We start from the raw sequence: 22270 nt of genomic DNA on the forward strand, positions 1-22270 counted from the left end.
GACTTTGCCTGTGTCCCAATATATGGTCTATTTTTGAAAATGTCCCATATGCGCTTGAGAAGAATGTATATTCTGTAGTTTGGGGGTGGAATGTTCTAAAGATGTCAATTAAGTCCATCTGATCTAATGAGTCATTTAGGATTGATGTTTCTTTGCTAATTTTTTGTCTAGAGGTTTTATCCAGTGATGTTCATGGGGTATTAAAGTCTCCTACTATGATTGTGTTGCTGTCAGTCTGTCCCCAGATATCTTCTAGAAGTTTTTTTTTTTTAATGTATTTTGGTGCTCCTGAATTGGGTGCATAAATGTTTACCAGAGTTATATCCTCTTGTTGTATCGATCCCATTAGAATTATGAAGTGGCCTTTCTTGTCTCTTGTTATGGTCTTCACTTTGAGATCTATTTTGTCATATATAAGTATTGCTACCCCAGCTTTTATTTCATTTCCATTTGCCTATTAGATATTTTTCCATCCCTTCACTTTCAGTCTGTGTGAGACCCTTGCTCTGAGGTGGGTCTCCTGTTGACAACATATATATGGGTCATGTTTTCCTATCCATTCACTCACTCGATGTTTTTTGATTGGAGCATTTAATCCATTTATGTTTAATGTTATTATTGATAGGTACTTATTTGTAGCTATTTCTGTACTTTATGCCTGTGTTCCTTCCTCCCTTTCTATTTCTTCTTTTTATAGCATTCCCTTTAGCATTTCTTGCATTGCTGGCTTGGTAGTGATAAACTCCCTTAGCCTTTTTTTTTGTCTGGGAAGTTCCTGATCTCCCCTTCAATTTTGATTGATAGTCTTGCTGGATAGAGTATTCTTGGATTCAGCCCTTTGCTTTTCATCACTTTATATACTTCATTCCATTTCCTTCTAGCTTGATGTGTTTCTGTTGAGAAATCTTTTGATAATCTGATTGGGGATCCTTTGTAGGCAACTCTCTGTCTCTCTCTTGCAGCCTTTAAGATTCTCTCTTTTTCATTAACATTTGCCATTGTAATTTTGACGTGTCTTGGTGTGGGTCTTTTAGGATTCATCTTGCTTGGGAATCTTTGTACTTATGTAACCTTTTTTCTTCCCCATAACAGGGAAGTTTTCTGTCATTATTTTTTCAAATAGATTTTTTAATCCTTGCTGCTCTTGTTGTCCTTCTGGCAGCCCCATTATACATATGTTACTTCATTTTGTGTTGTCCCAAAGCTCCCTTAGGCTCTCCTTCTGCTTTTTAATTTTTTTCTCCAGTTGCTGTTCAGATTGGGCTTGTTTCTCTATCTTTCTTCTAACTCACTAATTTGGTCCTCTGCTTCTTCTAGTCTACTGTTGAAACCTTCCATGGTGTTTTTGATTGTAGCTATATCACTTTTGATTTCTTCCTGATTTTGGCATAGGTTGTTGGTTTTCTGATCCATCCGGTTTATGGAGTGTACGACCCTTACTCTGAATTCTTTTTCTGTCATGTTGCATATTTCCATTTCACTTATTTCCTTTCTTGGAGCTTCTTCATTTTCTTTCCTATGTGGATTGTTTCATTGTCTCCCCATTCTCACTATCACTAGAAGGTTCAAACCTTGAGTTGCATGGGCCTGGGCTGTGTGCAGTGGGAGCTTCACATCACCAAGTGTCACTGAAGAGCTCTGACACCAAGACGTTTGGCTGCTGTGGGTTGATGGGAGCCACGGTCACCTAGGATCAGAGTCACTGGCACTCCGTGTGGCCTCATGCATGCCCCTAGAATCATGGACCTCTGGTGTGTGTCAAATATATGAGTCCCCTAGCACGTGCCAGGAGTCAGAGTCCCCCTTTGTCCACACCAAGAATTGAGTATCAGAGTCTCTGTTGCTTGGTGCAGCCTCCGGCTGAGAATCATGGTCCCTGCGTGTGCATGTGCCATGAATTGGAGTCACTGGCCCTTAGTGTGAATGCACTGGGAATCAGGGATCACAGGTGCACAAGATGAGGAACAGTCAAATCACTGGTGCTCAGTGCTGCCCCTTGCGTGGAGAATCAGGGTCCCTGGTCTTCTTGGGGGACTGGGTTGCATAGTTGCACTGTGTCAGCAGGAGGTTCACTCCTGCGCTGTGGAAAACAGACTTCTGTGTGTGCTTGCCCAGAATCGAAGTCAGGTGGCACTGCCGCCCTGAGTGGGCATGGGTTTGGTCGCCTGATTGCTTTGCGGGAAGCAGCTTCCCAGTGTCTGAGTGCATGCCCAGGCTCAAATTCCTGTAACGGAGCTGCAGCCCTGTGTGAGGGGTGGGTCTAGCAGTTCCTATGGCGCTGCAGCGAGCCTGTGGGGAGGGGGAGGGGCTCTGTGACTCACAGAAATCTGCTGCCGGTATATCTCGATTCTTGGTGTCTATGGGTCTGCAGCTGTGGTTGCAGCTCTCTGTCCCCAGTGGCTATAGGGTCCTGGTTTGCATCTGAGACCAGATTGGGTGGTGATGAGGCTAGGATCCTAGTCTCAAGCAGTTCCGTTTTTCAAGATGGTGTGGTCTCTGTGCCTGTACTGGCCGCCCCTAGAGTATCTGCAGGATTTCGCTGTCTAAGAGTGCCTGGTTTGGCAGCCCCTTGGAAAACCTACAGGATCTAACTGGCCCTAGCTCATCCACACACACACCACACACATCCATACACTCCTCTATTGCTTCCTCATTCTCTCACACTCTCTCCCTCCCTACCTTCTTGCCAGTCGCCATCTTCCATAGGTGAGCTTTTATGCAACAGTTTTCACTAAAGCTAGCTTCTGTGGAACTGTGGCTGTTTTCCTGGAGAGAACACTCAGTTCTGGCTTGTGAGATAGGGCCGGGATGACTGAGTTATTTATTTATAAACTCATGGGATATATGCAGTCACCATTGAATGTCACCTTGTAGGGCCAGCCAGAACAGTCTTGAGGTAGTGTGTTAGTTTGCTAGGGCTGTATAAACAAAGTGCCACAAATTATATGGTTCAAACAACAGAATGTTGTCTCATTGTTCTGGAGGCTGGACATAAAAACAAGGTGTCAACAAGGTTGATTTCTTCCAAGGCCTCTCTCCTTGGCGTGTAGATGGCCGTCTTCTTCCTATGTCTTCACATCAGCTTTCCTCTGTGTGTCTGTGTCCACAGTTCCTCGTTCTATAAGGACACCAAATATATTGGGTCAAGGCCACACTTTAACTTGATCTCTGTAAAAACCAAGTTCCAAATAAGGTCACATTGTCATATCCTGGGGGTTAGGACTTCAATCTAAGAAGTTTGGGGACACAATTCAACCCATAACAGGTAACAGCACAGTGTAAGATTATGTGTGAATTGTTAAAAGGCTACTTGCAAACAAGATTTTCAGCTTCTAGGGAGGTAGTGTTCTAGACGTTTTCACACTTTCCTGTGTTTACAGTCATTCTTTTTGACAGAGGCAGGACAGATCCATAGTTGGTTACCATAGACTTGTACAGTGAGCTTATTTATTTTCTAACTTCTGGGAAATAAATTTTGGAGATCAATTTCAAAAGAGATTTTATCACTAGAATTATATATAAATTGAGTTTTCCCTTCCCTTTAAGAGTTTATTTCCTGAAGGCTTATCTTGTAGCAGGGGTTGGGAGGTGGACAGGGAGTTTAAACTTGTTTTCAAGATCATTTCAGTTGTCAAAAAGTAAATACCTGAAAACTTTTTCTTTTTTGGTTCTAGATTTGAAAGGAATTGTGTTTGTCATCCAGAGTCAAAGTAATTCTTTTCATGTAAGAAGAGCAGAAGAGTTAAGAAAAAGCATCTTACAACAAGCTGCAGATCTTACCCAGGTATGTCAAAATAGCTTAGGATGTCTGCTAATTATCTGTTGATTGATAAGTTTATGTTTTTCAAAGCTCTTGGTCTATAGAGAATCAATTTTATTTAGATGAGAATAACTCTTCTGACTTGTTTTGCTTATTTAATATTGACTATTTATGATTTAAAATGTGCTAGTTAATTGCTAATGCTCAAAGCCTCATAGTCTACATTATTTTATATATATATATATATATATATATATATATATATATATATATATATATATTTTTTTTTTTTTTTTTTTTTTTCTGCCGTGCCGCGGTTCCCGCCCGGCAACGCGCTATATATTTTTTTAATTTAGGAGAATTATATACTTGTATATGACTATTGTGGTTTTGTAATAAAGTATAATACAAAATAAATAACTTTTTTTAAAGCAGAGCTTAAACAGTAGAGATAATGTTCAAAATTTTGGTAGCAAGTTCTAAGGAAATTATCATATTGAAATAACATTTAAATTAACCTCAATGTGATGTTTCCTCTGTTTCTTAATCTGTTTTTAATTAGACATTATTAATTGAACTTTTGATTTGATTAAAATGTATTTTCTGAGATGAATCATGGAGAGAAAGATTGACATATATAGGTACATTTTGATAAAGTTTAAAATAGGCATGAACTGAATTTAATGCTGGAGGTTTGGGGCAAAGGAAAATCTGCTTTCTTGTGCTGCCATATAGGTGCTTTCCTCTTTGGCCAAGCGGAAAAAAATTCCTCCATGCCTGCTACTTCATACTACAGAAATACTACACAATTGTTTAAACCTGGTGGGTTTGGCTCAGTGGTTTGAGCGTTGGCCCACAGACCTCAGGCCTGCAGACCTCGGGTTCGACTCACGTGTACCTTAGTTGCAGGTTCCCCAGCCCCGGTAGGGGTGCGTGCGGGAGGCAGCCAATTGATGTGTCTCTCTCACATGGATGTTTCTCTCTCTCTCTCTCTCTCTCTCTCTCTCTCTCCCCACCTCCGCCCTCCCTTCTACTCTCTCTAGAAATCAATGGAAAAATAACCTAGGGTGAGGATTAAAAAAAAAAAAGACAGAAGTGCTTGTTGGCAGAAGAACTGACAGGAGATGTATGTTTGATGGATTGCTGTCCTTGTTGGTGGGGGCTGGGAAATAGAGGGTTGGACATAGCAGTGGAAAAATTAGCCATGTTAGTGAGATTGAAGGCTGAGATTAAGGTTTATTGTGCTTTATCTTGAAATGCTTTACATATAAAATTTATCCAGCCTCTCCACATTCTTGCAAGGGCAGGTCCTTGGCTCCCCTGCTTTGAGTATCACACCTTCTAAAGGGGAGGAAACAATTCATGCTTTGTGTGTGTGTGTGTGTGTGTGTGTGTGTGTGTGTGTGTGTGTGTGTGATTGGAGCTAGGAGCAGCTTGATGAGTTTGAAATTCTTCTTTGTCTGGAAACCCAGCTTTTAGAGATTTTCTTCTATAAACCTGTTATGTTTTCATCAGAGAGGCAGACATGCTGCCTTCTTGACTGGCTGGGTATCTTCGTCTTGCTCCATGGAAGCCCTTGGCGGAGTGGACAAAGGAGGCTACCATGGGGACGAAGGTGGTCAGTAGCCCCCATAGTCCCTCTGTTGGATCCCAGCAAGTATTAAGGAATGTAGCTCCACTGAGCTGTAGCAATTACCCCAAACTCAGTAATCAGGGATGAGGTGCTAGGAAAATATGATCTCACAATTAAGTGAATCTTTGAGAGACAATATGGAAAAGAACCAGAAAATTCATTCACACATACACCGGAACAATGACCTAAGGAAGTTGGAGATTTACTCCCCTCCCAAGCAGTGCAGTTATGGGTGGGCCAGCGGCAGGCAGCTATCCTGCAGCGTCCTCTATCTCATTACTTTATCATGGGCTAAGGCCGTGGTCGGCAAACTGTGGCTCGCGAGCCACATGCGGCTCTTTGGCCCCTTGAGTGTGGCTCTTCCACAAAATACCACGGCCTGGGCGAGTCTATTTTGAAGAAGTGGCGTTAGAAGAAGTTTAAGTTTAAAAAATTTGGCTCTCAAAAGAAATTTCAATCGTTGTACTGTTGATATTGGGCTCTGTTGACTAAGGAGTTTGCCGACCACTGGGCTAAGGTGTCCTCGTCTGCACGGTGGAAGCTGACTCCCCACCATTGCATCTGCATGCCAGTGTGTGGAGGGCAAGTGGCTTTCTTCTGAGGATGTGACCTGACATACCTTTGTCCAGAACATAATCACCTGCGCATACCTTGGCTGGGAAAGGTCATGTCTAATTGGGTGGCCTTGGAAACAGACAAACTTAAGGGATTCTACTCACCAAACAGAAGAAGGTAGGAGTAGAGACTCAGACAAATTGACATCTCTGCTAAATTCTGGATTTCATTTACATGTCATGGACTTGCCTAGTCTATGGAGGAATTTATCTGTGAACCTCTCATTTCTCAGTCTTGACAGAGCTACTGTGGGCAAAGTACTGGGTGTTCAAGGATCAGCAAGCCAAGGTCCTTGTACTGGAAGAACCCACAGTCCAGCAGAGGAGACGGGTCCATAAATGGGCAATTTTAAGGCAGAGTGGCAATGCAGACACAGAAAGACATGGTTCTGCTTATATGTGGTATCTAAAATAGTCAAATCCATAGAATCAAAGACAGAAGGGTTTTACCAGGGGTGGTGGCTGGGAGGGGGAATGAGGAGTTATCAACAGGCATAAAGTTTTAGTTAAGTCCGATGGATAAGCTCCAGAGATCTGAATTACAAAATTGTCCTTTTAGCCAGCAGTCTTCTGTTGTATGCCTAAATTTGTTAAGAGGATCTGAGAGCTCATATTAAATAAAATATTCGGTAGTAGGTAGGTTGGGAGAGGGTGGGAGTGGGGACGGCTCTCAAGGTGGACAGCCAGGTAAAGGCAGCCAGGTGAGAAGCAGGAGCATGGTGTGTGTAGACCCTGCCTGTCGCCCTGGGTGGGTGTAAAGGGGGAGGTGGGCGTGTAGGCAGCCGGCCTGGCGGGAACTCGGGCCTGGCCACGGAGGTGCTGTGTGTCCTTGTGGACCCACGCCTTTCTCTGGGATTTACTGGCACTCAGAGATTTCTTTGATGTCCTCCTGTCAGTAGGTATAGGAGCGACCCCTACTCCCTGTGCTAACAGTGTTCCCTGTTGAGAATTACTGTGAGGGAGAGTACCAGAGTGTTGACCTGCTCAGATTTTCACTGGTGGCTGTGAGGAGGGCAGCTTTAAGAGAGCCAAGAGTGGAGTGGGAGCCTAATTCTAAGGCCCTTGGACTCATCCAGGGCAGTGCTGCCCACAGAGGGGCACAGACCCTGCTTCGTCACAGGCAGTTTAAGGAGCACTGGACTGAGGTGAGGGGTGGCAGGGGTGAACATGGAGCCAGAATTGGAGGAGATTGGGCCCATGTGAGGCTGAAGAAGTCAGGACAGGCATCGAACTAGGACTGAGGTGGGGTGGGGTGGGGACACCATCTGAGGCTGAGGCTGACGGACTTGCAGGTTATGGGGTGCAGATGACTAAGGTTTTGTAGATGAAATCTGAGGTAGAGGTATCAGTGGCTGGGAGCTACATATTTGTTTGAAGCTATGGAGGAAGGTTTTGGCTGAAGATGGCTGGTTTGGGAGTTAGCAGCATTCATAGGTAGTGACTGAAAGCTGGAACCAAGGAAGCAGTGGGACCCTGGGGGACTCTGGGGAACTCGCATCCTGGGGCTGGTCAGGGCACGAGCAGCGCTCTCTGGATACAGAGAGAAGGTGCCTCATCTTACGTGAGAGAACCCGAGCCTTGCACACAGTTCTGTCCCCAGGGAAGACTCATGGGAGGGTCTCAAACTGTCCATGTGACTGGGCTGTCTCTGTGGACTACTGCCTATGCCCTCACGTCAGCAGGTGGCCTGTTTTCTTGTTGCTGGTGCCACTGTTACTGTTGTTATTTTAAATTATGATTTAAAAACATACAACATAACATTTGCCATCTTAATCATTTTTAAGTATACAATACCATAGTGCAAAGAACCTTGACGTTGTACAACCTATTTCCAGAACTTGTTAACCTTCCCAACTGAAACTCTGCCCCCCTTCTTCAGCCCCAGCACCCACCATCTTTTCGTCTTTATGGATCTGACTTCTCAAGGGACCTCTTATAAATAGAATCATACAATTCTCATGATTGGCTTCTTTCACTCAGCATAATGGCCTCCAGGCCCCTCCATCCTCAAGGTTGTAGCCTGTGGCTGCATGTCGTTATCACTTTTTTTTGATGAACGTTCTTCCATGAACTTCCTTCCCTGTCCTACTGGTAAACTCGGTGCTCATTTGAGGCCCCACGTGGGCGCCCTGTGTGTCCTTGGTCCTCTAGGGCACTGTCCTGCCCTCAGAGTCAGAAGGAAGGGAGATCCCTCTGTATCCCTCAGGGCACCTAGTATAATGTCAAACACAGCATCAGCAACTGTATTGTCATTGATGCGTTTTTCTCAGCTTCTAAAATATAGAGAACAGCTTTGTTCATCAGAAATAGTTAACTTTTCTTGCACTTTATTCTGTGCTCATTTAGTTTGTGTGCATATACTTAATGTAATTGTCCTTGACATTTACGACAGCCTGTTTTGTAAGTGACCCAGATGACCACTAGGTGGCAATATTGGTTTTACATTTAAAGACATAATTAAGCAATCTCATTAGTAAACCCCTGTCCCCCAGCATTTAATTTCTGTGATAATAAATGGGATATGGACTAAAGCAGTAAGGGAGCTTCCCTTTAATGATAAGATAGCACAGTTTTCTTATCCTGAAATTCTTTCCTTGGACAAAAGCCAGCCACTAATGCCCAAGTATAGTTAAGAACCTAATGTTGATAGGTTCTTGGGAACTGTGACTTTAAGAGAAACCACGTTTAATGAAACCAGTTTCACCCTAGGCTAATTGATAGAAATAAGCGTCACGTTTCTATGGCATATTTCTGGTCACAAAAACATCACCAAACTTCTAAATAAAGACCCCAAACTCTTCTAATACTGAAATCAAGGTGAGCTATATACCCATTTAAGAAAGATGAATTAATGAGGTAGTGATTTTCCAACCCGCTTATTCTAGTTCTGGGTCACAGGTGGCCAGAACCTGTCTCAGCAGCTTACTGCACAAGGTGGGACCCACGCTGGACAGGACGCCCTTCCATTGTAACCCTTCACTCACACCCACACCCACACTCCTTCAGACTGGGACAATGTTGACACGTCAGCTAACCAAGCGTGCACATCTTTGGGGTGTGGGAGGAAACTGGAAGACAAGGAGAAAACCCACGAAACATGGGGAGAACATATAAACTCTACACAGACAGTAGCCCTGATGGGAATCAATTATTTTCCGCATCAGTGTTATAACAAAATAACATTGAATGAATGATGTTATTTGAGGACCTGTTGTAGTTATGACAAAACTTTAACCCTTGTATTTAATTCACTTGCAAGATCCAGAGTGTCCTGTTATGATTCAGATCATTTTATGTTTGGGTTAACAAGTCTTTTGGTAGTTCAAATGGCCAGGAAGATTTTGGAGTGGGCAACTAAACTTAATACTGGTTCCTTTTTTTCTCTTTATAGAATTTTTTTTTTTTTTGTCTATGAGTATTTATTTTATTTTATTTTATTTTTATTTTTATTTTTATTTATTTATTTATTTATTTTTATTTTTTTTATTGAGGTATTATATGTGTACATATCTTACCATTGCCCCCTCCCCCCACCCCACACTCTTTATAGAATTTTTATGCTATATACTAGTGGCCTGGTGCACGAAATTCATCCATGGTGGGAGGGGGTGGTGTCCCTCAGTCCAGCCTGCACCCTCTCAATCTGGGACCCTCAGAGGATGTCGGATGGCAGTTGAATATCCCTTTCATAATCTGGGACTGCTGGCTCCTAACCGCTCACCTGCCTGCCTGCCTGATTGCCTCTCTACACTCTGCCTGCCAGCCTGATTGCCCCCAACTGCCCCCCTGCCAGCCTGATCACCCCCAACTGCCCCTCTGATGGCCTGATTGCTCCCAACTGCACCCCCCTGCCAGCCTGCTTGCTCTCAACTGCGCCCCCCTGCTAGCCTGCTTGCCCCCAACTGCCCCCCCTGCCAGCCTTCTCGCTCCCAACTGCCCCCTGCCGGCCTGCTCTCAGACCCAACTGTCTCCCCTGCCGGCCTAATCGCCCCCAACTGCCCTCCCCTGCCAGCCTGATCGCCTCCAACTGCCCCCCCGCCGCTGGCCTTATTGCCCCCAACTGCTCCCCCCTGCTGGCCTGCTGATCCCCAACTGCCCCTCTTGCCAGCCTTCTTGCTCCCACTGTCCCCCCACTGGCCTGCTGCCCCCAACTGCCCCCCCACCAGCCTGCTCACCCCCAACTGCCCCCCCTGCCAGCCTGCTCGCCCCCAACTGCCCTTCCTCCCGCTGGCCTGATCACCCCTAACCACCTCTGCCTCGGCCCTGACACCATGACTTTGTCTGGAAGGACATCTGGAAGGTCTCCCAGAAGGTCTCCCAGTCTAATTAGCATATTACCCTTTTATTAGTATCGATGTGATTAAAAGGTGAATTTATCCCATGAATAGCATTTTAGAGATTCAGAGATTGTTGATTACTAACATAGGATCTCCAGACAATACTTGGGGCAACAGTGAGATACCCTGATCTAGAACTACATGAAACTAGAAAAGATGAACTAACGACACAGAACTAAATGCTGAGATGCACAAAACTAGGAAGGCAAAGTCCCTCTAAGAGGCAGCTGTGGCTCCCTAGTTAAAACTTAATTGGAACTTGTTTTTAAGAAATTTACATATTCTTTAGAAAGAATGGACAGCTCATTCAGGAGCCATGGAAACAGATTCTGAGGTGGAAGATGTCAGGACGTCCCAGCACTGTGGTGGGGAGCATTCTGGCTCCTTTAAGGGACAGTCCCAAGGGTTGGCAGGTGTGTGATGGACCTCTAATGGAATAGGCTGTCTCCTGGGACCTGAACCACAAAGTCTTCAGGTGGTAACTTTGGGTTTTTCCACCGATTAACCCACCATGAGCAGTCATAAAAGTGGTCTAGTGAGGGAGGAACTCAGTAAGTTTTATCATTTGAATATTTATCTTATAGCCCTGAATATTTATTCCTCCCATCTGATCAGATGTCTAGAATTGCTGTTTATTTACTCATTACTTTTTGTCGGGTTGCACTTGACTCCAATATCTGCCCAAACAATTAAGGAGCAAGAATAAAATACATCTGCTTTAAGCTGTTCTTTCTGATTTGGCAAGTAATTACCTGTGCCTATGTTGCCTCAAGGTGCTAAAATGTGGTCTTATTAAAAACACAAACATTGCCCTGGCCAGTGTTGCTAAGTAGTTAGAACTTCAGCCTGAGCATCAAAGAGTCTTGGGTTTGATTCCCTGTCAAGTACATGTACCTCAGTTGCTGGTTCCATCCTCGACACCGGGGTGCATGTGGGAGGCAACCAATTGATGTGTCTCTCTCTCATGGATGTCTCTCTCTCTCTCTCTCTTCTCCTCACCCCTCCCTTCCACTTCCTCTAAAAATCAATGGGAAAAATATCCTCAGGTGAGGATTGATAACAACAAAAAAAACCACAAACATTTTTTATCCTTATAATGCGTAAATATACAACTTTTTAAAAAAAATCCCACTTTCAATGTGAAATTTAATATTGTACTTAGAGCCGTTATAAGAGTGGTGTAACTATTTCTTTCATTTTCTGAAATCCTGTATAATAAAGAGGTAATATGCAAATTGACTGTCATTCTCTTGCACAAGATGGCCGCCCCCATGTGGTCACAAGATGGCTGCCCCCATGTGGTCACAAGATGGCCACCCCCATGAGGTCACAAGATGGCCGCCACAAGATGGCCGGCAAGGGAGGGCAGTTGGGGGCGACCAGGCCAGCAGGGGAGTGGTTAGGGGGTGATCAGACAGACAGGCAGAAGCAGTTAGGGGCAATCAGGCAGGCAGGAAGGCGAGCTATCGGGAGCCAGCAGTCCTATATTGTGAGAGGGATCCCAGATTGGAGAGGGTGCAGGCTGGGCTGAGGGACAAACCCCCTCCCCCCACAGTGCACGAATTTTGTGTACCAGGCCTCTAGTAATTGAATAATTGGGGTCCTTGTAAGTTGTCACTTCCATCTTCAGATTATTTTTTTAACTTTTCAGGACTGTTCTTTTTTTAAATCTTTATTGTTGAGATTATTACAGATGTCCCTCTTTTTTCCCTCCACCCCAGGCCCTTGCCACCCTATTGTCTGTGTCCATAGGTACTGCATACATGCATACAAGATCTTTGTCTAATCTTTTCCTGCACCCCAACACCCCTTTCCCTCTGAGAATCGTCAGTCTGTTCCATCTCCATGCCCCTAATTCTATTCCATTCACCAGTTTATTCTGTTCATCAGATTTTCTATTTATTTGATTTTTAGATAAACTTGATAGATATGTATTTGGTTGTCACTTTGTTGTTCATAACTTTTTATCTTTACCTTTTTCTTGTTCTTCCTCTTCTTAAAGAATACCCTTCAGCATTTCATATACTACTGGCTTGGTGGTGATGAACTCCTTTAGCTTTTTCTTGTCTGTGAAGCTCTTTATCTGACCTTCAATTCGAAATGATAGCTTTTCTGGGTAGAGTATTCTTGGTTGTAGGTTCTTGCTATTCATCACTTTGAATATTTCTTGCCACTCTCTTCTGGCCTGCATAGTTTCTGTTGAGAAATCAGCTGACAGTCATATGGGTACTCCCTTGTAGGTAACTGTTTTTTTTTTTTTCTTGCTACTTTTAAGATTCTCTCTTTGTCTTTTGCACTTGGCATTTTAATTATGATGTATCTTGGTGTGGTTCCCTTTGGATTCATCTTGTTTGGGGTTCTCTGGACTTCCTGGACTTGTAAGTCTATTTCTTTCACCAGGTAGGGGAAGTTTCTGTCATTAGTTCTTCAAATAGGTTTTCAATATCTTGCTCTCTCTCTTTTTCTGGCACCCCCATAATTTGGATGTTGGTACGTTTGAAGTTGTCCTAGAGGCTCCTTACACTGTGTTCATATTTTTGAATTCTTTTTTCTTTTTGCTCTTCTGGTTGGGTGTTTTTTGCTTCCTCGTATTTCAAATCATTGACTTGATTCTTGGGATCCTCTAGTCTACCATTGAATCCCTGTATATTATTCTTTATTTCAGTCAATGTATGCTTAACTTCTGAATGGTCCTTTTCCATTTTTTTTTTTTTTTGGCATTCTCACTAAGATCCTTGTAGGTTTTTAGAAGATTCTTGAGTATAACTGTGGTTTTGAACTCTATATCCAGTAGTTTGCTTTCTTCCATTTCTTTCATTTGTGACATGTTTGTCTCCGCATTTTGGCTGCTTCCCTGTGTTTGTTTCTATGTATTGGGTAGCTGCTAAGTCTCCTTGAGTTGATAGAGTGGCCTTGTGTAGTAGGTGTCCTATAGGGCCCAGTGGCTCAGCCTTCCCAATCATCTGAGGTGGACACTCTTGGTGCACCCCTTTGTGGGCTGTGTGCACAGGCTTATTGTAGTTGAGCCTTGATTGCTGTTGGTATCACTGGGAGGAATTGACCTCCAGGCCAATTGGCTGTGGGGACCAGCTGCGACTACAGTGGGTGAGCTGCTGTTCAGGAGATACCTTTATGGGGCAGGACTTGCTTCAGTGGGGCTTTGGTGCTCACTGAGTCTGCCCCTTGAGTGTGTCACTTACGGATGTGAAGAGTTGTAATCTGGTATGACCACTGGGTACACTGGCTCTTGGATCTTAAGGAGGTGTAAAGTCAGCCACTGCCTGGGGTCATCCAGCATGAGCTACAGAGAGATCTGCAGATTCCTCCGCTTTGTATCAGGTTTGGAAGTGCCCAGACAAGGCCCAGCTTTGAAGCAAGACAGGCTGGTGCTGGTGCCAGCCTTGGGCCTTTTATTGATAGTTTTGGGGCTCCCTGACTCAGCTGCAGCTTGTTTGACAGGTTTTAGGCTGAGAAAGGACAAGCCATTCATATGCAAAAGCCGCTGCGCACAGCTTGGGTGAGGTTGTAAATTGGGTGGGGTGGGGTCTCAGGGAATCTCCAGGGCTGAGCAAACTGAAATGTCTGCCAGTCATCCCTGCACCAGGGAGGTCCCAGCATGGGAACAATGACTGCTGTGAGCACCTCTGTCTGGAATACAGCTGCCATCGCATTGCTGCCCCGATGCCAGACAGTCTAGTTTTTCCCCATATCTGTCTGGGTCCCCCAGAGCCTCACCCGGCACTGGAGCTCAGAGCAAGCGGGAGCTTGTTAATTCAGTTCGTGGGTGCCAGCCTTTTAAGAGGAGCAGCTGGGTCTCTAGTGGCCTGTGTGTCACTCATCCCCAATCCGCACTTGTTTTTACAGTCTCTCATTCTTCCTGCCTATAGGGACTTCTTTCCCCAGCTCTGGGACCCTGGCCTGGGGGTGTGGTGTGGTGCTGGGACCCCTCACTCCTCCAGGCAGCCTCCACAGAGGCAATCTCCCTCCTGATTAAAAAGTGGCACACCCAGGTCCTGGACCAGCTGGTTCTGTGTCTCCGTACCTCCTCCTAGTCTCAATGCACTTTCTTCTTTACCTCTCTAGTTGTAGTACTTCCACTCAGCCAGCTTTCCCATGGTTCTGGATGATAGTTGTTCTGTATTTTAGTTGTAATTTTGATGTGGTTGTGGGAGGCAGCAAGTACAGTCATTTACCTATGCCGTCATCTTGGTTCCTCCCCCATCTCCAGTTTTAAAACTTATAATGAAATTTATAACGGCTTTGATGCTTATAATTATACTAGAGGCCTGGTGCACGAAATTTGTGCATGGGTGCGGGTATCCTTCAGCCCGGCTTGCACCCTCTCCAATCTGGGACATCCCTCGCACAGTCCAGGACTGCTGGCTCCTAACCATTCGCCTGCCTGATTGCCCTTAACCGCTTCTGCCTGCCAGCCTGATTGCCCCCTAACCACTCCCCTGCTGGCCTGATTGATGCCTAACTACTCCATTGCCGGCCTGGTCACTACCAACTGCCCTCCCCTGCTGGCCTGGTCACCCCAACTGCCCTTCCCTGCCAGCCTGATGGCCCACAACTGCCCTCCACTGCTGGCCTGTTTGCCCCCAACTGCCCTCCCCAGCCGGCCTGATCAACCACAACTGCCCTCCTCTTCCGGCCATCTTGTGGTGACCATCTTGTGGTGGCCATCTTGTGACGACCATCTTGTAGTGGCCATTCTGTGGCAGCTATCTTGTGGTGGCCATCCTGTGGCAGCCATCTTGTGACAACGTGAAGGTGGCCATCTTGCGATGACATCGTGGTGGCCATCTTCTCGCACGACGCCAGCTAGGCTTATTATATAGGACTAGAGGCCCGGTGCACGAAATTCGTGCACGGAGGGGGGTTGTCCCTCAGCCCAGCCTGTACCCTCTCCAATATGGGACCCCTCAAGGGATGTCCGACTGCCCGTTTAGGCCCGATCCCGGTGGGCAGTCGGATCCCTAAACGGGCAGTCAGACATCCCTCTCACAATCCAGGACTGCTGGCTCCCAACTGCTTGCCTGCCTGCCTTCCTGATTGCCCCTAACCACTTCTACCTGCCAACCTGATCACCCCCTAACCACTCTGCTGCCAGCCTGTTTGCCCCCAACTTCCCTCCTCTGCCGGCCTGGTCACCCTTAACTGCCCTCTCCCGCAGGGTTGATCACCTCCAACTGCCCTCCCTTGCAGGCTTGGTCCCTCTCAAATGCCCTCCCTTGCAGGCCAGGTGCCTCCCAACTGCCCTCTCCTGCTGGCCATCTTGTGGTGGCCATCTTGTGTCCACATGGGGGCAGGATCTTTGACCACATGGGGGCAGCTATATTGTGTGTTGCAGTGATGATCAATCTGCATATTACTCTTTTATTAGATAGGATAGAGGCCTGGTACAGGGGTGGGGGCCAGCTGGTTTGCCCTGAAGGGTGTCCCGGATCAGGTGGGGGTTCCCTTGGGGCGTGGGGCGGCCTGAGCGAGGGGCCTGTGGTGGTTTGCAGGCCGGCCATGCCCCCTGGCAACCCAATCAGAGGCCCTGGTATCTGGAATTTATTTTCCTTCTACAATTGAAACTTTGTAGCCTGGAGCGGAGCCAAGCCTGAGGCTCCCTCCGAGGCCGGCAGCCATTTGTGTTGGGATTATAATTGAAACTTTGTTGTCTTAAGCGGTTGGGCCCGGCCAGGGTGTGCGGAAAGCTTTGCTTCCCTTGTTGCCGGCGGCAACCCTGGCCTGCTCTCTCAAGCTCCATTCTGCCGCCGTTTGTTTGAATTTGTTTACCTTCTACAATTGAAACTTTGTAGCTTGAGTGGAGGTTTAGGCCTGGCCAGGGCAGGCAGAAAGCTTGGCTTCCTCTGTTACCTAGGAAACCTTGCTCTCTGTGGCTGTAGCCATCTTGGTTTGGGATAATTTGCATACTCGCTCTGATTGGATGGTGGGCGTGGCTTGTGGGTGTGTCAGAGGTATGGTCAATTTGCGTATTTGTCTATTATTAGATAGGATATTTCTTCTAGTCAGTAAGCCAGCAGACTTTAGCAAGTGCTATTCTGTGTGTGGAGTACTATTCTAGATTGCTATGGAGCAGAGGGTTAGAAGGGAATTAGAAAAGACATTCTAGTTCTTTGAATTACTGATAATTTAGATGGTAACTATTCCATAATATAAATGACTACATAATTAAATAGGAATTAGAAGTCCAACATAAGTACCTGTAATTTATTAAACTATTACTCAACAAATATGAATTAGACATCCATAGTTACAGTAGGTGCCTTTGAATATGAAAGGACATCTCTGGACAGCACATGGGGCCCTAGAGAAAGTGGATGCTTATTGGAAGCTGTTTAAGAAGCAGATTTTAGGATGTGGGTTCAGTCCCTGTTGGGCTATGTATGGGAGGCAACTGATGGATGTTCCTCTCTCACACTGATGTTTCTTCCTCTCTCTCCCTTCCTCTGTTTCTTAAAATCAATAAAAAAAGCAAATACATATCCTCAGGTGAGGATTAAAAAACAACAACACAGAAAATAAAGGAAGTAGCATGTAAAAAGCACAAGTTGGTAATGTGCTAATTGTGCATGTGAAGCTTGAGAATAAAGAAGGAGGCTTTGTCAACTCAGGTAGGAAGACTGGACATTAGCTATGGGATGTTGATTTAGAACCTGGAACCGGACTGGAAGACGAAGACATGAATTTCCTGGAGTTTACTTTGGGAACTGGCATTTGTGGAGGCACAGTGTGGGGTGAGTAAAGCACCTAGGAGCAATGGAATGGCGATTTTTTTTACATCAGAGCAGATGGCAATCAAAGTTGGTGAGACATGGGTATCTGGTAGACAAATGTGGTTCTTAAAGGCAAATCCATAGATATAAGGATGCAGATTTTGAAGAAGTGCTATTTTTTTTTCTTGAGGTTTTCCCCCTTACATGATATATGGAAGGGTCCTATGACATTATAAAGATTGACTATTTAAAGAGGTGTGTTATCAAAAAGCCAAGTGAAGGGGGGGGGGGCTCATGGAAGCCCACAGGATTGTTCGGCGATGACCTCCAAATTAATCAGGCATTTTACTGCATTTTCTTTTAAATGCCTACTATGTGCATAGCATCTGTGTGCCAGTTATGATTTGACTTATGTTTTTTTTTAACTTAAAAATATTTCCTTCTTAAGTGGATATTTGTGTGAAAAATTGTGTATTTTGTTTGTTACATGAAACGGGAGCAAACAGCTACGAGGCTGGGGAGGGGTCCCATGGAGTGTCCTATGTTGATGTTGTGATGGACAGGTTGTCAGAGGAGGGTCTTTCTTCCCTTTGGATCTGGGGTCCAGTAACCAGGGAGATCCTAGAGTGAGATAATTTCCACTGTAGCTTTAGAAGTGCATTAACACTTGTCTAACATTATGGAAACCGTTGTCCTCAAAAGGAGTTTCAAAATGCTATGAAATTGGAAACAGTAAAGGAGAGAAGATAAAGCATCATTGTGTGGGGGCTTTTTAGTAGGTTCTAATAAAACAAGGATCCACACACCATTTTGAAGACTGCAAAGTGTGACTTTGAACCTTAGTGCAGGGCAAGGATCATACTAGGTTGGGAAATCATTTTGCATGGGGGAACAGGGAAGTAAGCAACCGAAGGAGTGAGTGCTGGGAGAGAGTAGGATGGAGTTTGGAATGAAGGCAGGCCCGGAGAAGAGGCAGAACCACAGATAAACTGGTTCTATTTTTAAGGCAGCAAATACAGGAAAACAAATTCAGAAGTGGGATATGCTTATGAGGTTTTATTTTGGGAGGTTGGTGCAGGTGTAAATTACATTTTATGGTAGATATTGGCAGCCAGGCGAGCTGCTTAGAAATCTTCCCACTCTCCCCCTTCCCTCTGAGTCAATAGCTTTTGAAGGGGAATAGACACTTCTAATTTTATTGCCTTTTTGTGATATGAATTTTATTGAAAACCTAGCAGACTCTTAATCTCACAAATACATGATTATTTCTGCTTGTTCACAGAAAGTTTTGGAGATCACTATTTTCTTGGGAAGAGTTAGTCAGGTCTTGGCTTGTTCATTTAAAAAACCTCATTTCCATACAATAAGCCAGGAGAGCCAGAGCAGAGCTTTTCATAGGTTATAGTGTGAAGAAGCTTGAGAAAGATGGCCTTGTGTTTTTTGTTTTTAGAGATTTTTTATTTGGCAAGGAGACAGTGGATTAGCTTTGAGAGTTATGTCACTATCACTAAATTTCTTTTTAAGTGAGAGTAATTGGATGCTTAATGATTAAAAAAGTTCTTTTTTTTGTAGTAAATGATAGGTGTTAATGTGTTAAACTGCAGACTTGATTACATTGCTGTTGAATAAGAATTTATTCATCCATTCATGTAATAAAACTTTATTGGGCATTTACTTTATGCCAGGGCCTGGGCAAGATGCCCCAGTGAGACCGTATCTGCTTCCGGGGTGAAGGGGGTGTTGCTCAGCAGTAATTAATTTTTCATACCATGTGGAAGGCCATGCCATGAACATTTCTCTCTTTTTGGCTGCCCAGCATTTGAACTCCTGTCAGTACTGGAGAATTCTACTCATGTGATTCTGGTGGGAGCTGGGCTGTGGCCCACTAAAAATGTCAGAGGTAGATGCTGGGCTCCCTGAGCTCAGGGAGGGCACCTGTGGTTGAATGTAGCTACTTGGACATTGCCATGCAGGATTCTGAGTCAAGCCAGGGACCCATGGAAGCCAGTCATTTTAGAACCCACTCCTTTGGTGTGACATCAGTGTCCAGTGTCTAGTGTTCCATGTGGACGGTGCCCGTGGTGGGTGGTGCCCATCAGGTGGCCTGCTCCCAGTGGGTCACTGTGGATGTTGAGCCCTACCCGCTCTGTGTGCTGCTGCATGAAGCTGTGTCAGCACAGCAAGATGAGGGCACAGGCAAGGACAGGCCAACCCTGCCTGCAGTGTCAGGAAAGACTTAGTTAGGGCATCTGAGCCTGGAAGGACTAGTAAGAGCTTGCTAACCCCAGCCTGGGGCAACTGTGAGGACTCCAGTGTGAGTCCCACTGGATGTTAGTGAATGGGTGAATGAAAGGAAGGCCAATGGCTCTGAGCTAACATGATGAGTTCATGTTTGGAAAGGTGGGATTGAAGGGACTAGTGAGACTTGGAGTATATGGGGTCAGGGCCTGGAATGGAGACACACCTGGAAGGACAGTAGTCATCCTACGTGGCTCTCGTTGAGTGCACGCCACTATTATTTTATTCAGTGCTCCTGTCAATAAACCGTGCTGTGCCACTTCCAAGTGTCAGCTCCTTTAAGTCTATGAAGTGGTTACAGTTATTTCCCCATTTTTTCAGAGAGGAAACTGAGGCTCAGAGAGATTGAGTGACTTGCCCATGGAATATCACTAATAAATAGTGCAACCAGGCCGATATCTCAGTCTGACTGGCTCCAAAGCCTCTTCTGTCTGCTCTGCCGCCTCCTGACACACAGATGAGGCTCAGTCACCTGGCAGATGTGTGCAGCTGATGTGTGCGAAGAATTCCACGCCGGTTAGTCAGCGGTGTCCTGTTTACTCCATCCCTTTATCTGGCTTTATTGTTTAATACCATTTATCCCTGGTATTACCTTCTAAATTTATTTGCTTATTGCCTGTCTCCTTCATTAGAATGTGAGATCCAAGGGGGCAGGGACTTGGCCCTGTCTTTTTACAGCTGTTTACTGTGTTCCTAGAACTGTGCCTGGCATATAGTAGTTACGCAAATATTGTCAAAATAAATAATAATAATAACTATCATGTACATATATATACCAAGTGAAGGCATGTAGTAACTCACTTGATTCCCAGGACTATCGTTATTCCCATAATAGAAATGAGATAACAGGCACAGACAGGTCAAGGAACTTGTTCAAGGTTGCACAGCCCAGAGACATGGTGCAAGGATTCTCATATAAGTACTTTGGGTCCAGAAATCAGATCGCTAAATGCTAAGTTTTACTGCCTCTCATGAGTGAATGAATGATTAGTTAAGACAGATTTACATGAGCTATAAAAATGTATTTAGTAATACATCTCAAAGTAGATAGTTAATAAAAATAAATGTTATAAATAATGAGGTAATATTTTTCTCCTGTTAATAAGAAAGGACAGTTAATGATTAAGATAGATATTTGGAAAAATCTTTTTAAAAAAATAGGCTCAGATTCCTGGAAGATACATTATAGCATCATATATAAACTACTGGTCCATAAATAATACTGGGTTTTTAAAGGCTAGTAAATATGTCTGATACTATATGCTTCAAACAGCAATATTATATATCTTTGTTATTATCCTCATAAGATATACTTATTTCTTATGGAAGAAATTTTAACAGTAAGCAGATGTTAACTTTCATCATAATTTATTTGTTGGTCTAAAAGCTCAGTTCAGTGCTGAAGAATTATATAACAGTTGGATTTTGGAACTACAGTTGAACTGGAATCACTCTTTAAACAGGGTCAGCCTTTTAAAACTTTTGTCTAATTCTGAACAAATGTTTGGGCTTTTACTTCTAATTTAGTCCTTGAACTGAATAGTCAGACTGAATTAGACCATAAACTCATGTACTGCTAAGCTTATATTTTTAATTAAGGGATGGACAAGTTACAAATATTGGGAATCAGACTGTGGACCGTGGAAAAGGCCAGCAGCATGGGGTTAAATGAGTTGAATTCTTTCAAGGCAGACACAGGGAAACAAAAGTGCTTCAAAACCAAATTTGCCTAATAATGAAAGTAATTTGTGATATTTTTAACATTAATCTGTTTTCATCCATGTTCCAATGTTGTTTTTTTATTTCATTCTATTCATATTTCTAGCTATAAATTTTTCATGATTTTCCCTCCATATCAAGAATAATGGGCTTTCTCCATTCTCAGAGCCTTTTTACAGTGCTCAGCTCTGGAATAGAACCCAGTTCCCTAATGAAGATGATGAATATGTGTAATAAGCAGGTGATGAGTTCGAGTGTAGATTTCAAACTTGTTTGTTTTCAATAATTATTAGAGGCTTTAAATGTGAATATAGGCCTTGATGAGAAATATGCTCAAAGGAAGTACTGACTGAAAGTCCAGTGGGCTTTCTGAGTACAAAGTGCCTGTTAGGACACTGGTAGATGCTGAGGATGGAAGTAGAGGTAGACTTTGGTTCAACGAGATAGGTGGAGATGACATAAAAAGTTTAAATCGTGGTGATAAAGTTTTTCATTTTCTTTCCCTTTTCTGTCATTTTCCCTCATCTGAGCATTTATATTTTTAGCCCCTTTATGCTTGTGGCATAGTTTTCTTAGTGATAGGATTTTTTCTTATCTTTTAGGTTTGAAATAGCATGTTCTGGTGAATCGGCACAGCTCAGATAGACAGCAGACAGGGCTGCGTGCACAAGTGTTGCTTCCATAGCCTTTACTTTCCCCTTGATTTTTTATTCGAAAACTGTTTTTCAGTCATTCATGCAATTACATATTAAAAGAACATACTTTTTCATTTAAAGTGCCTTAGACTGGTGATATGGCACCTTTAGGAGGTCAAACCCCATTGTGGTATTAGACAAACAAAAAGAACAGAAATGATTACAATTCATAGTGGTAAGATCTAGGGATAAGACCATTTGATGCGAAATTTATTGTGATCTTTTAAACTATTTTTTTTTAAATCTCCGAAGTGCTAATACACATGAGTATGTGTATATCTGTTTGGGTCTTTTGTATTCACACACAGAATATACACATATATACATACATGCATATATGTACACACATATACATATATACATGTATGTACTATATAAAACGAGAATAAAAGCTTTTGGGGCTTTTTGAGTATTGTTAATAGATAAAAATTTATTTACGAAGTGGCCTTGGCTCAGTGAAGAGTTAAATCAAGACCGGCTTCTGAG

The 22270-nt window shown here is 44.0% G+C and overlaps 1 protein-coding gene across 2 annotated transcripts in view; it reads left to right on the forward strand.

Annotated features, from left to right (window-relative positions):
- Window positions 1–22270, forward strand: part of B3GLCT (beta 3-glucosyltransferase) — a 159819-nt gene that overhangs the window by 41665 nt on the left and 95884 nt on the right. For both annotated transcript variants that reach the window (XM_079773996.1, XM_079773997.1), the window contains exon 4: window positions 3675–3784. In XM_079773996.1, the coding sequence (XP_079630122.1) occupies window positions 3675–3784 (110 nt within the window). The remainder of the gene's footprint in view (window positions 1–3674; window positions 3785–22270) is intronic.

Source organism: Cnephaeus nilssonii, assembly GCF_951640355.1.
Source record: "Cnephaeus nilssonii genome assembly, chromosome: 6".
NCBI lineage: Eukaryota > Metazoa > Chordata > Mammalia > Chiroptera > Vespertilionidae > Cnephaeus > Cnephaeus nilssonii.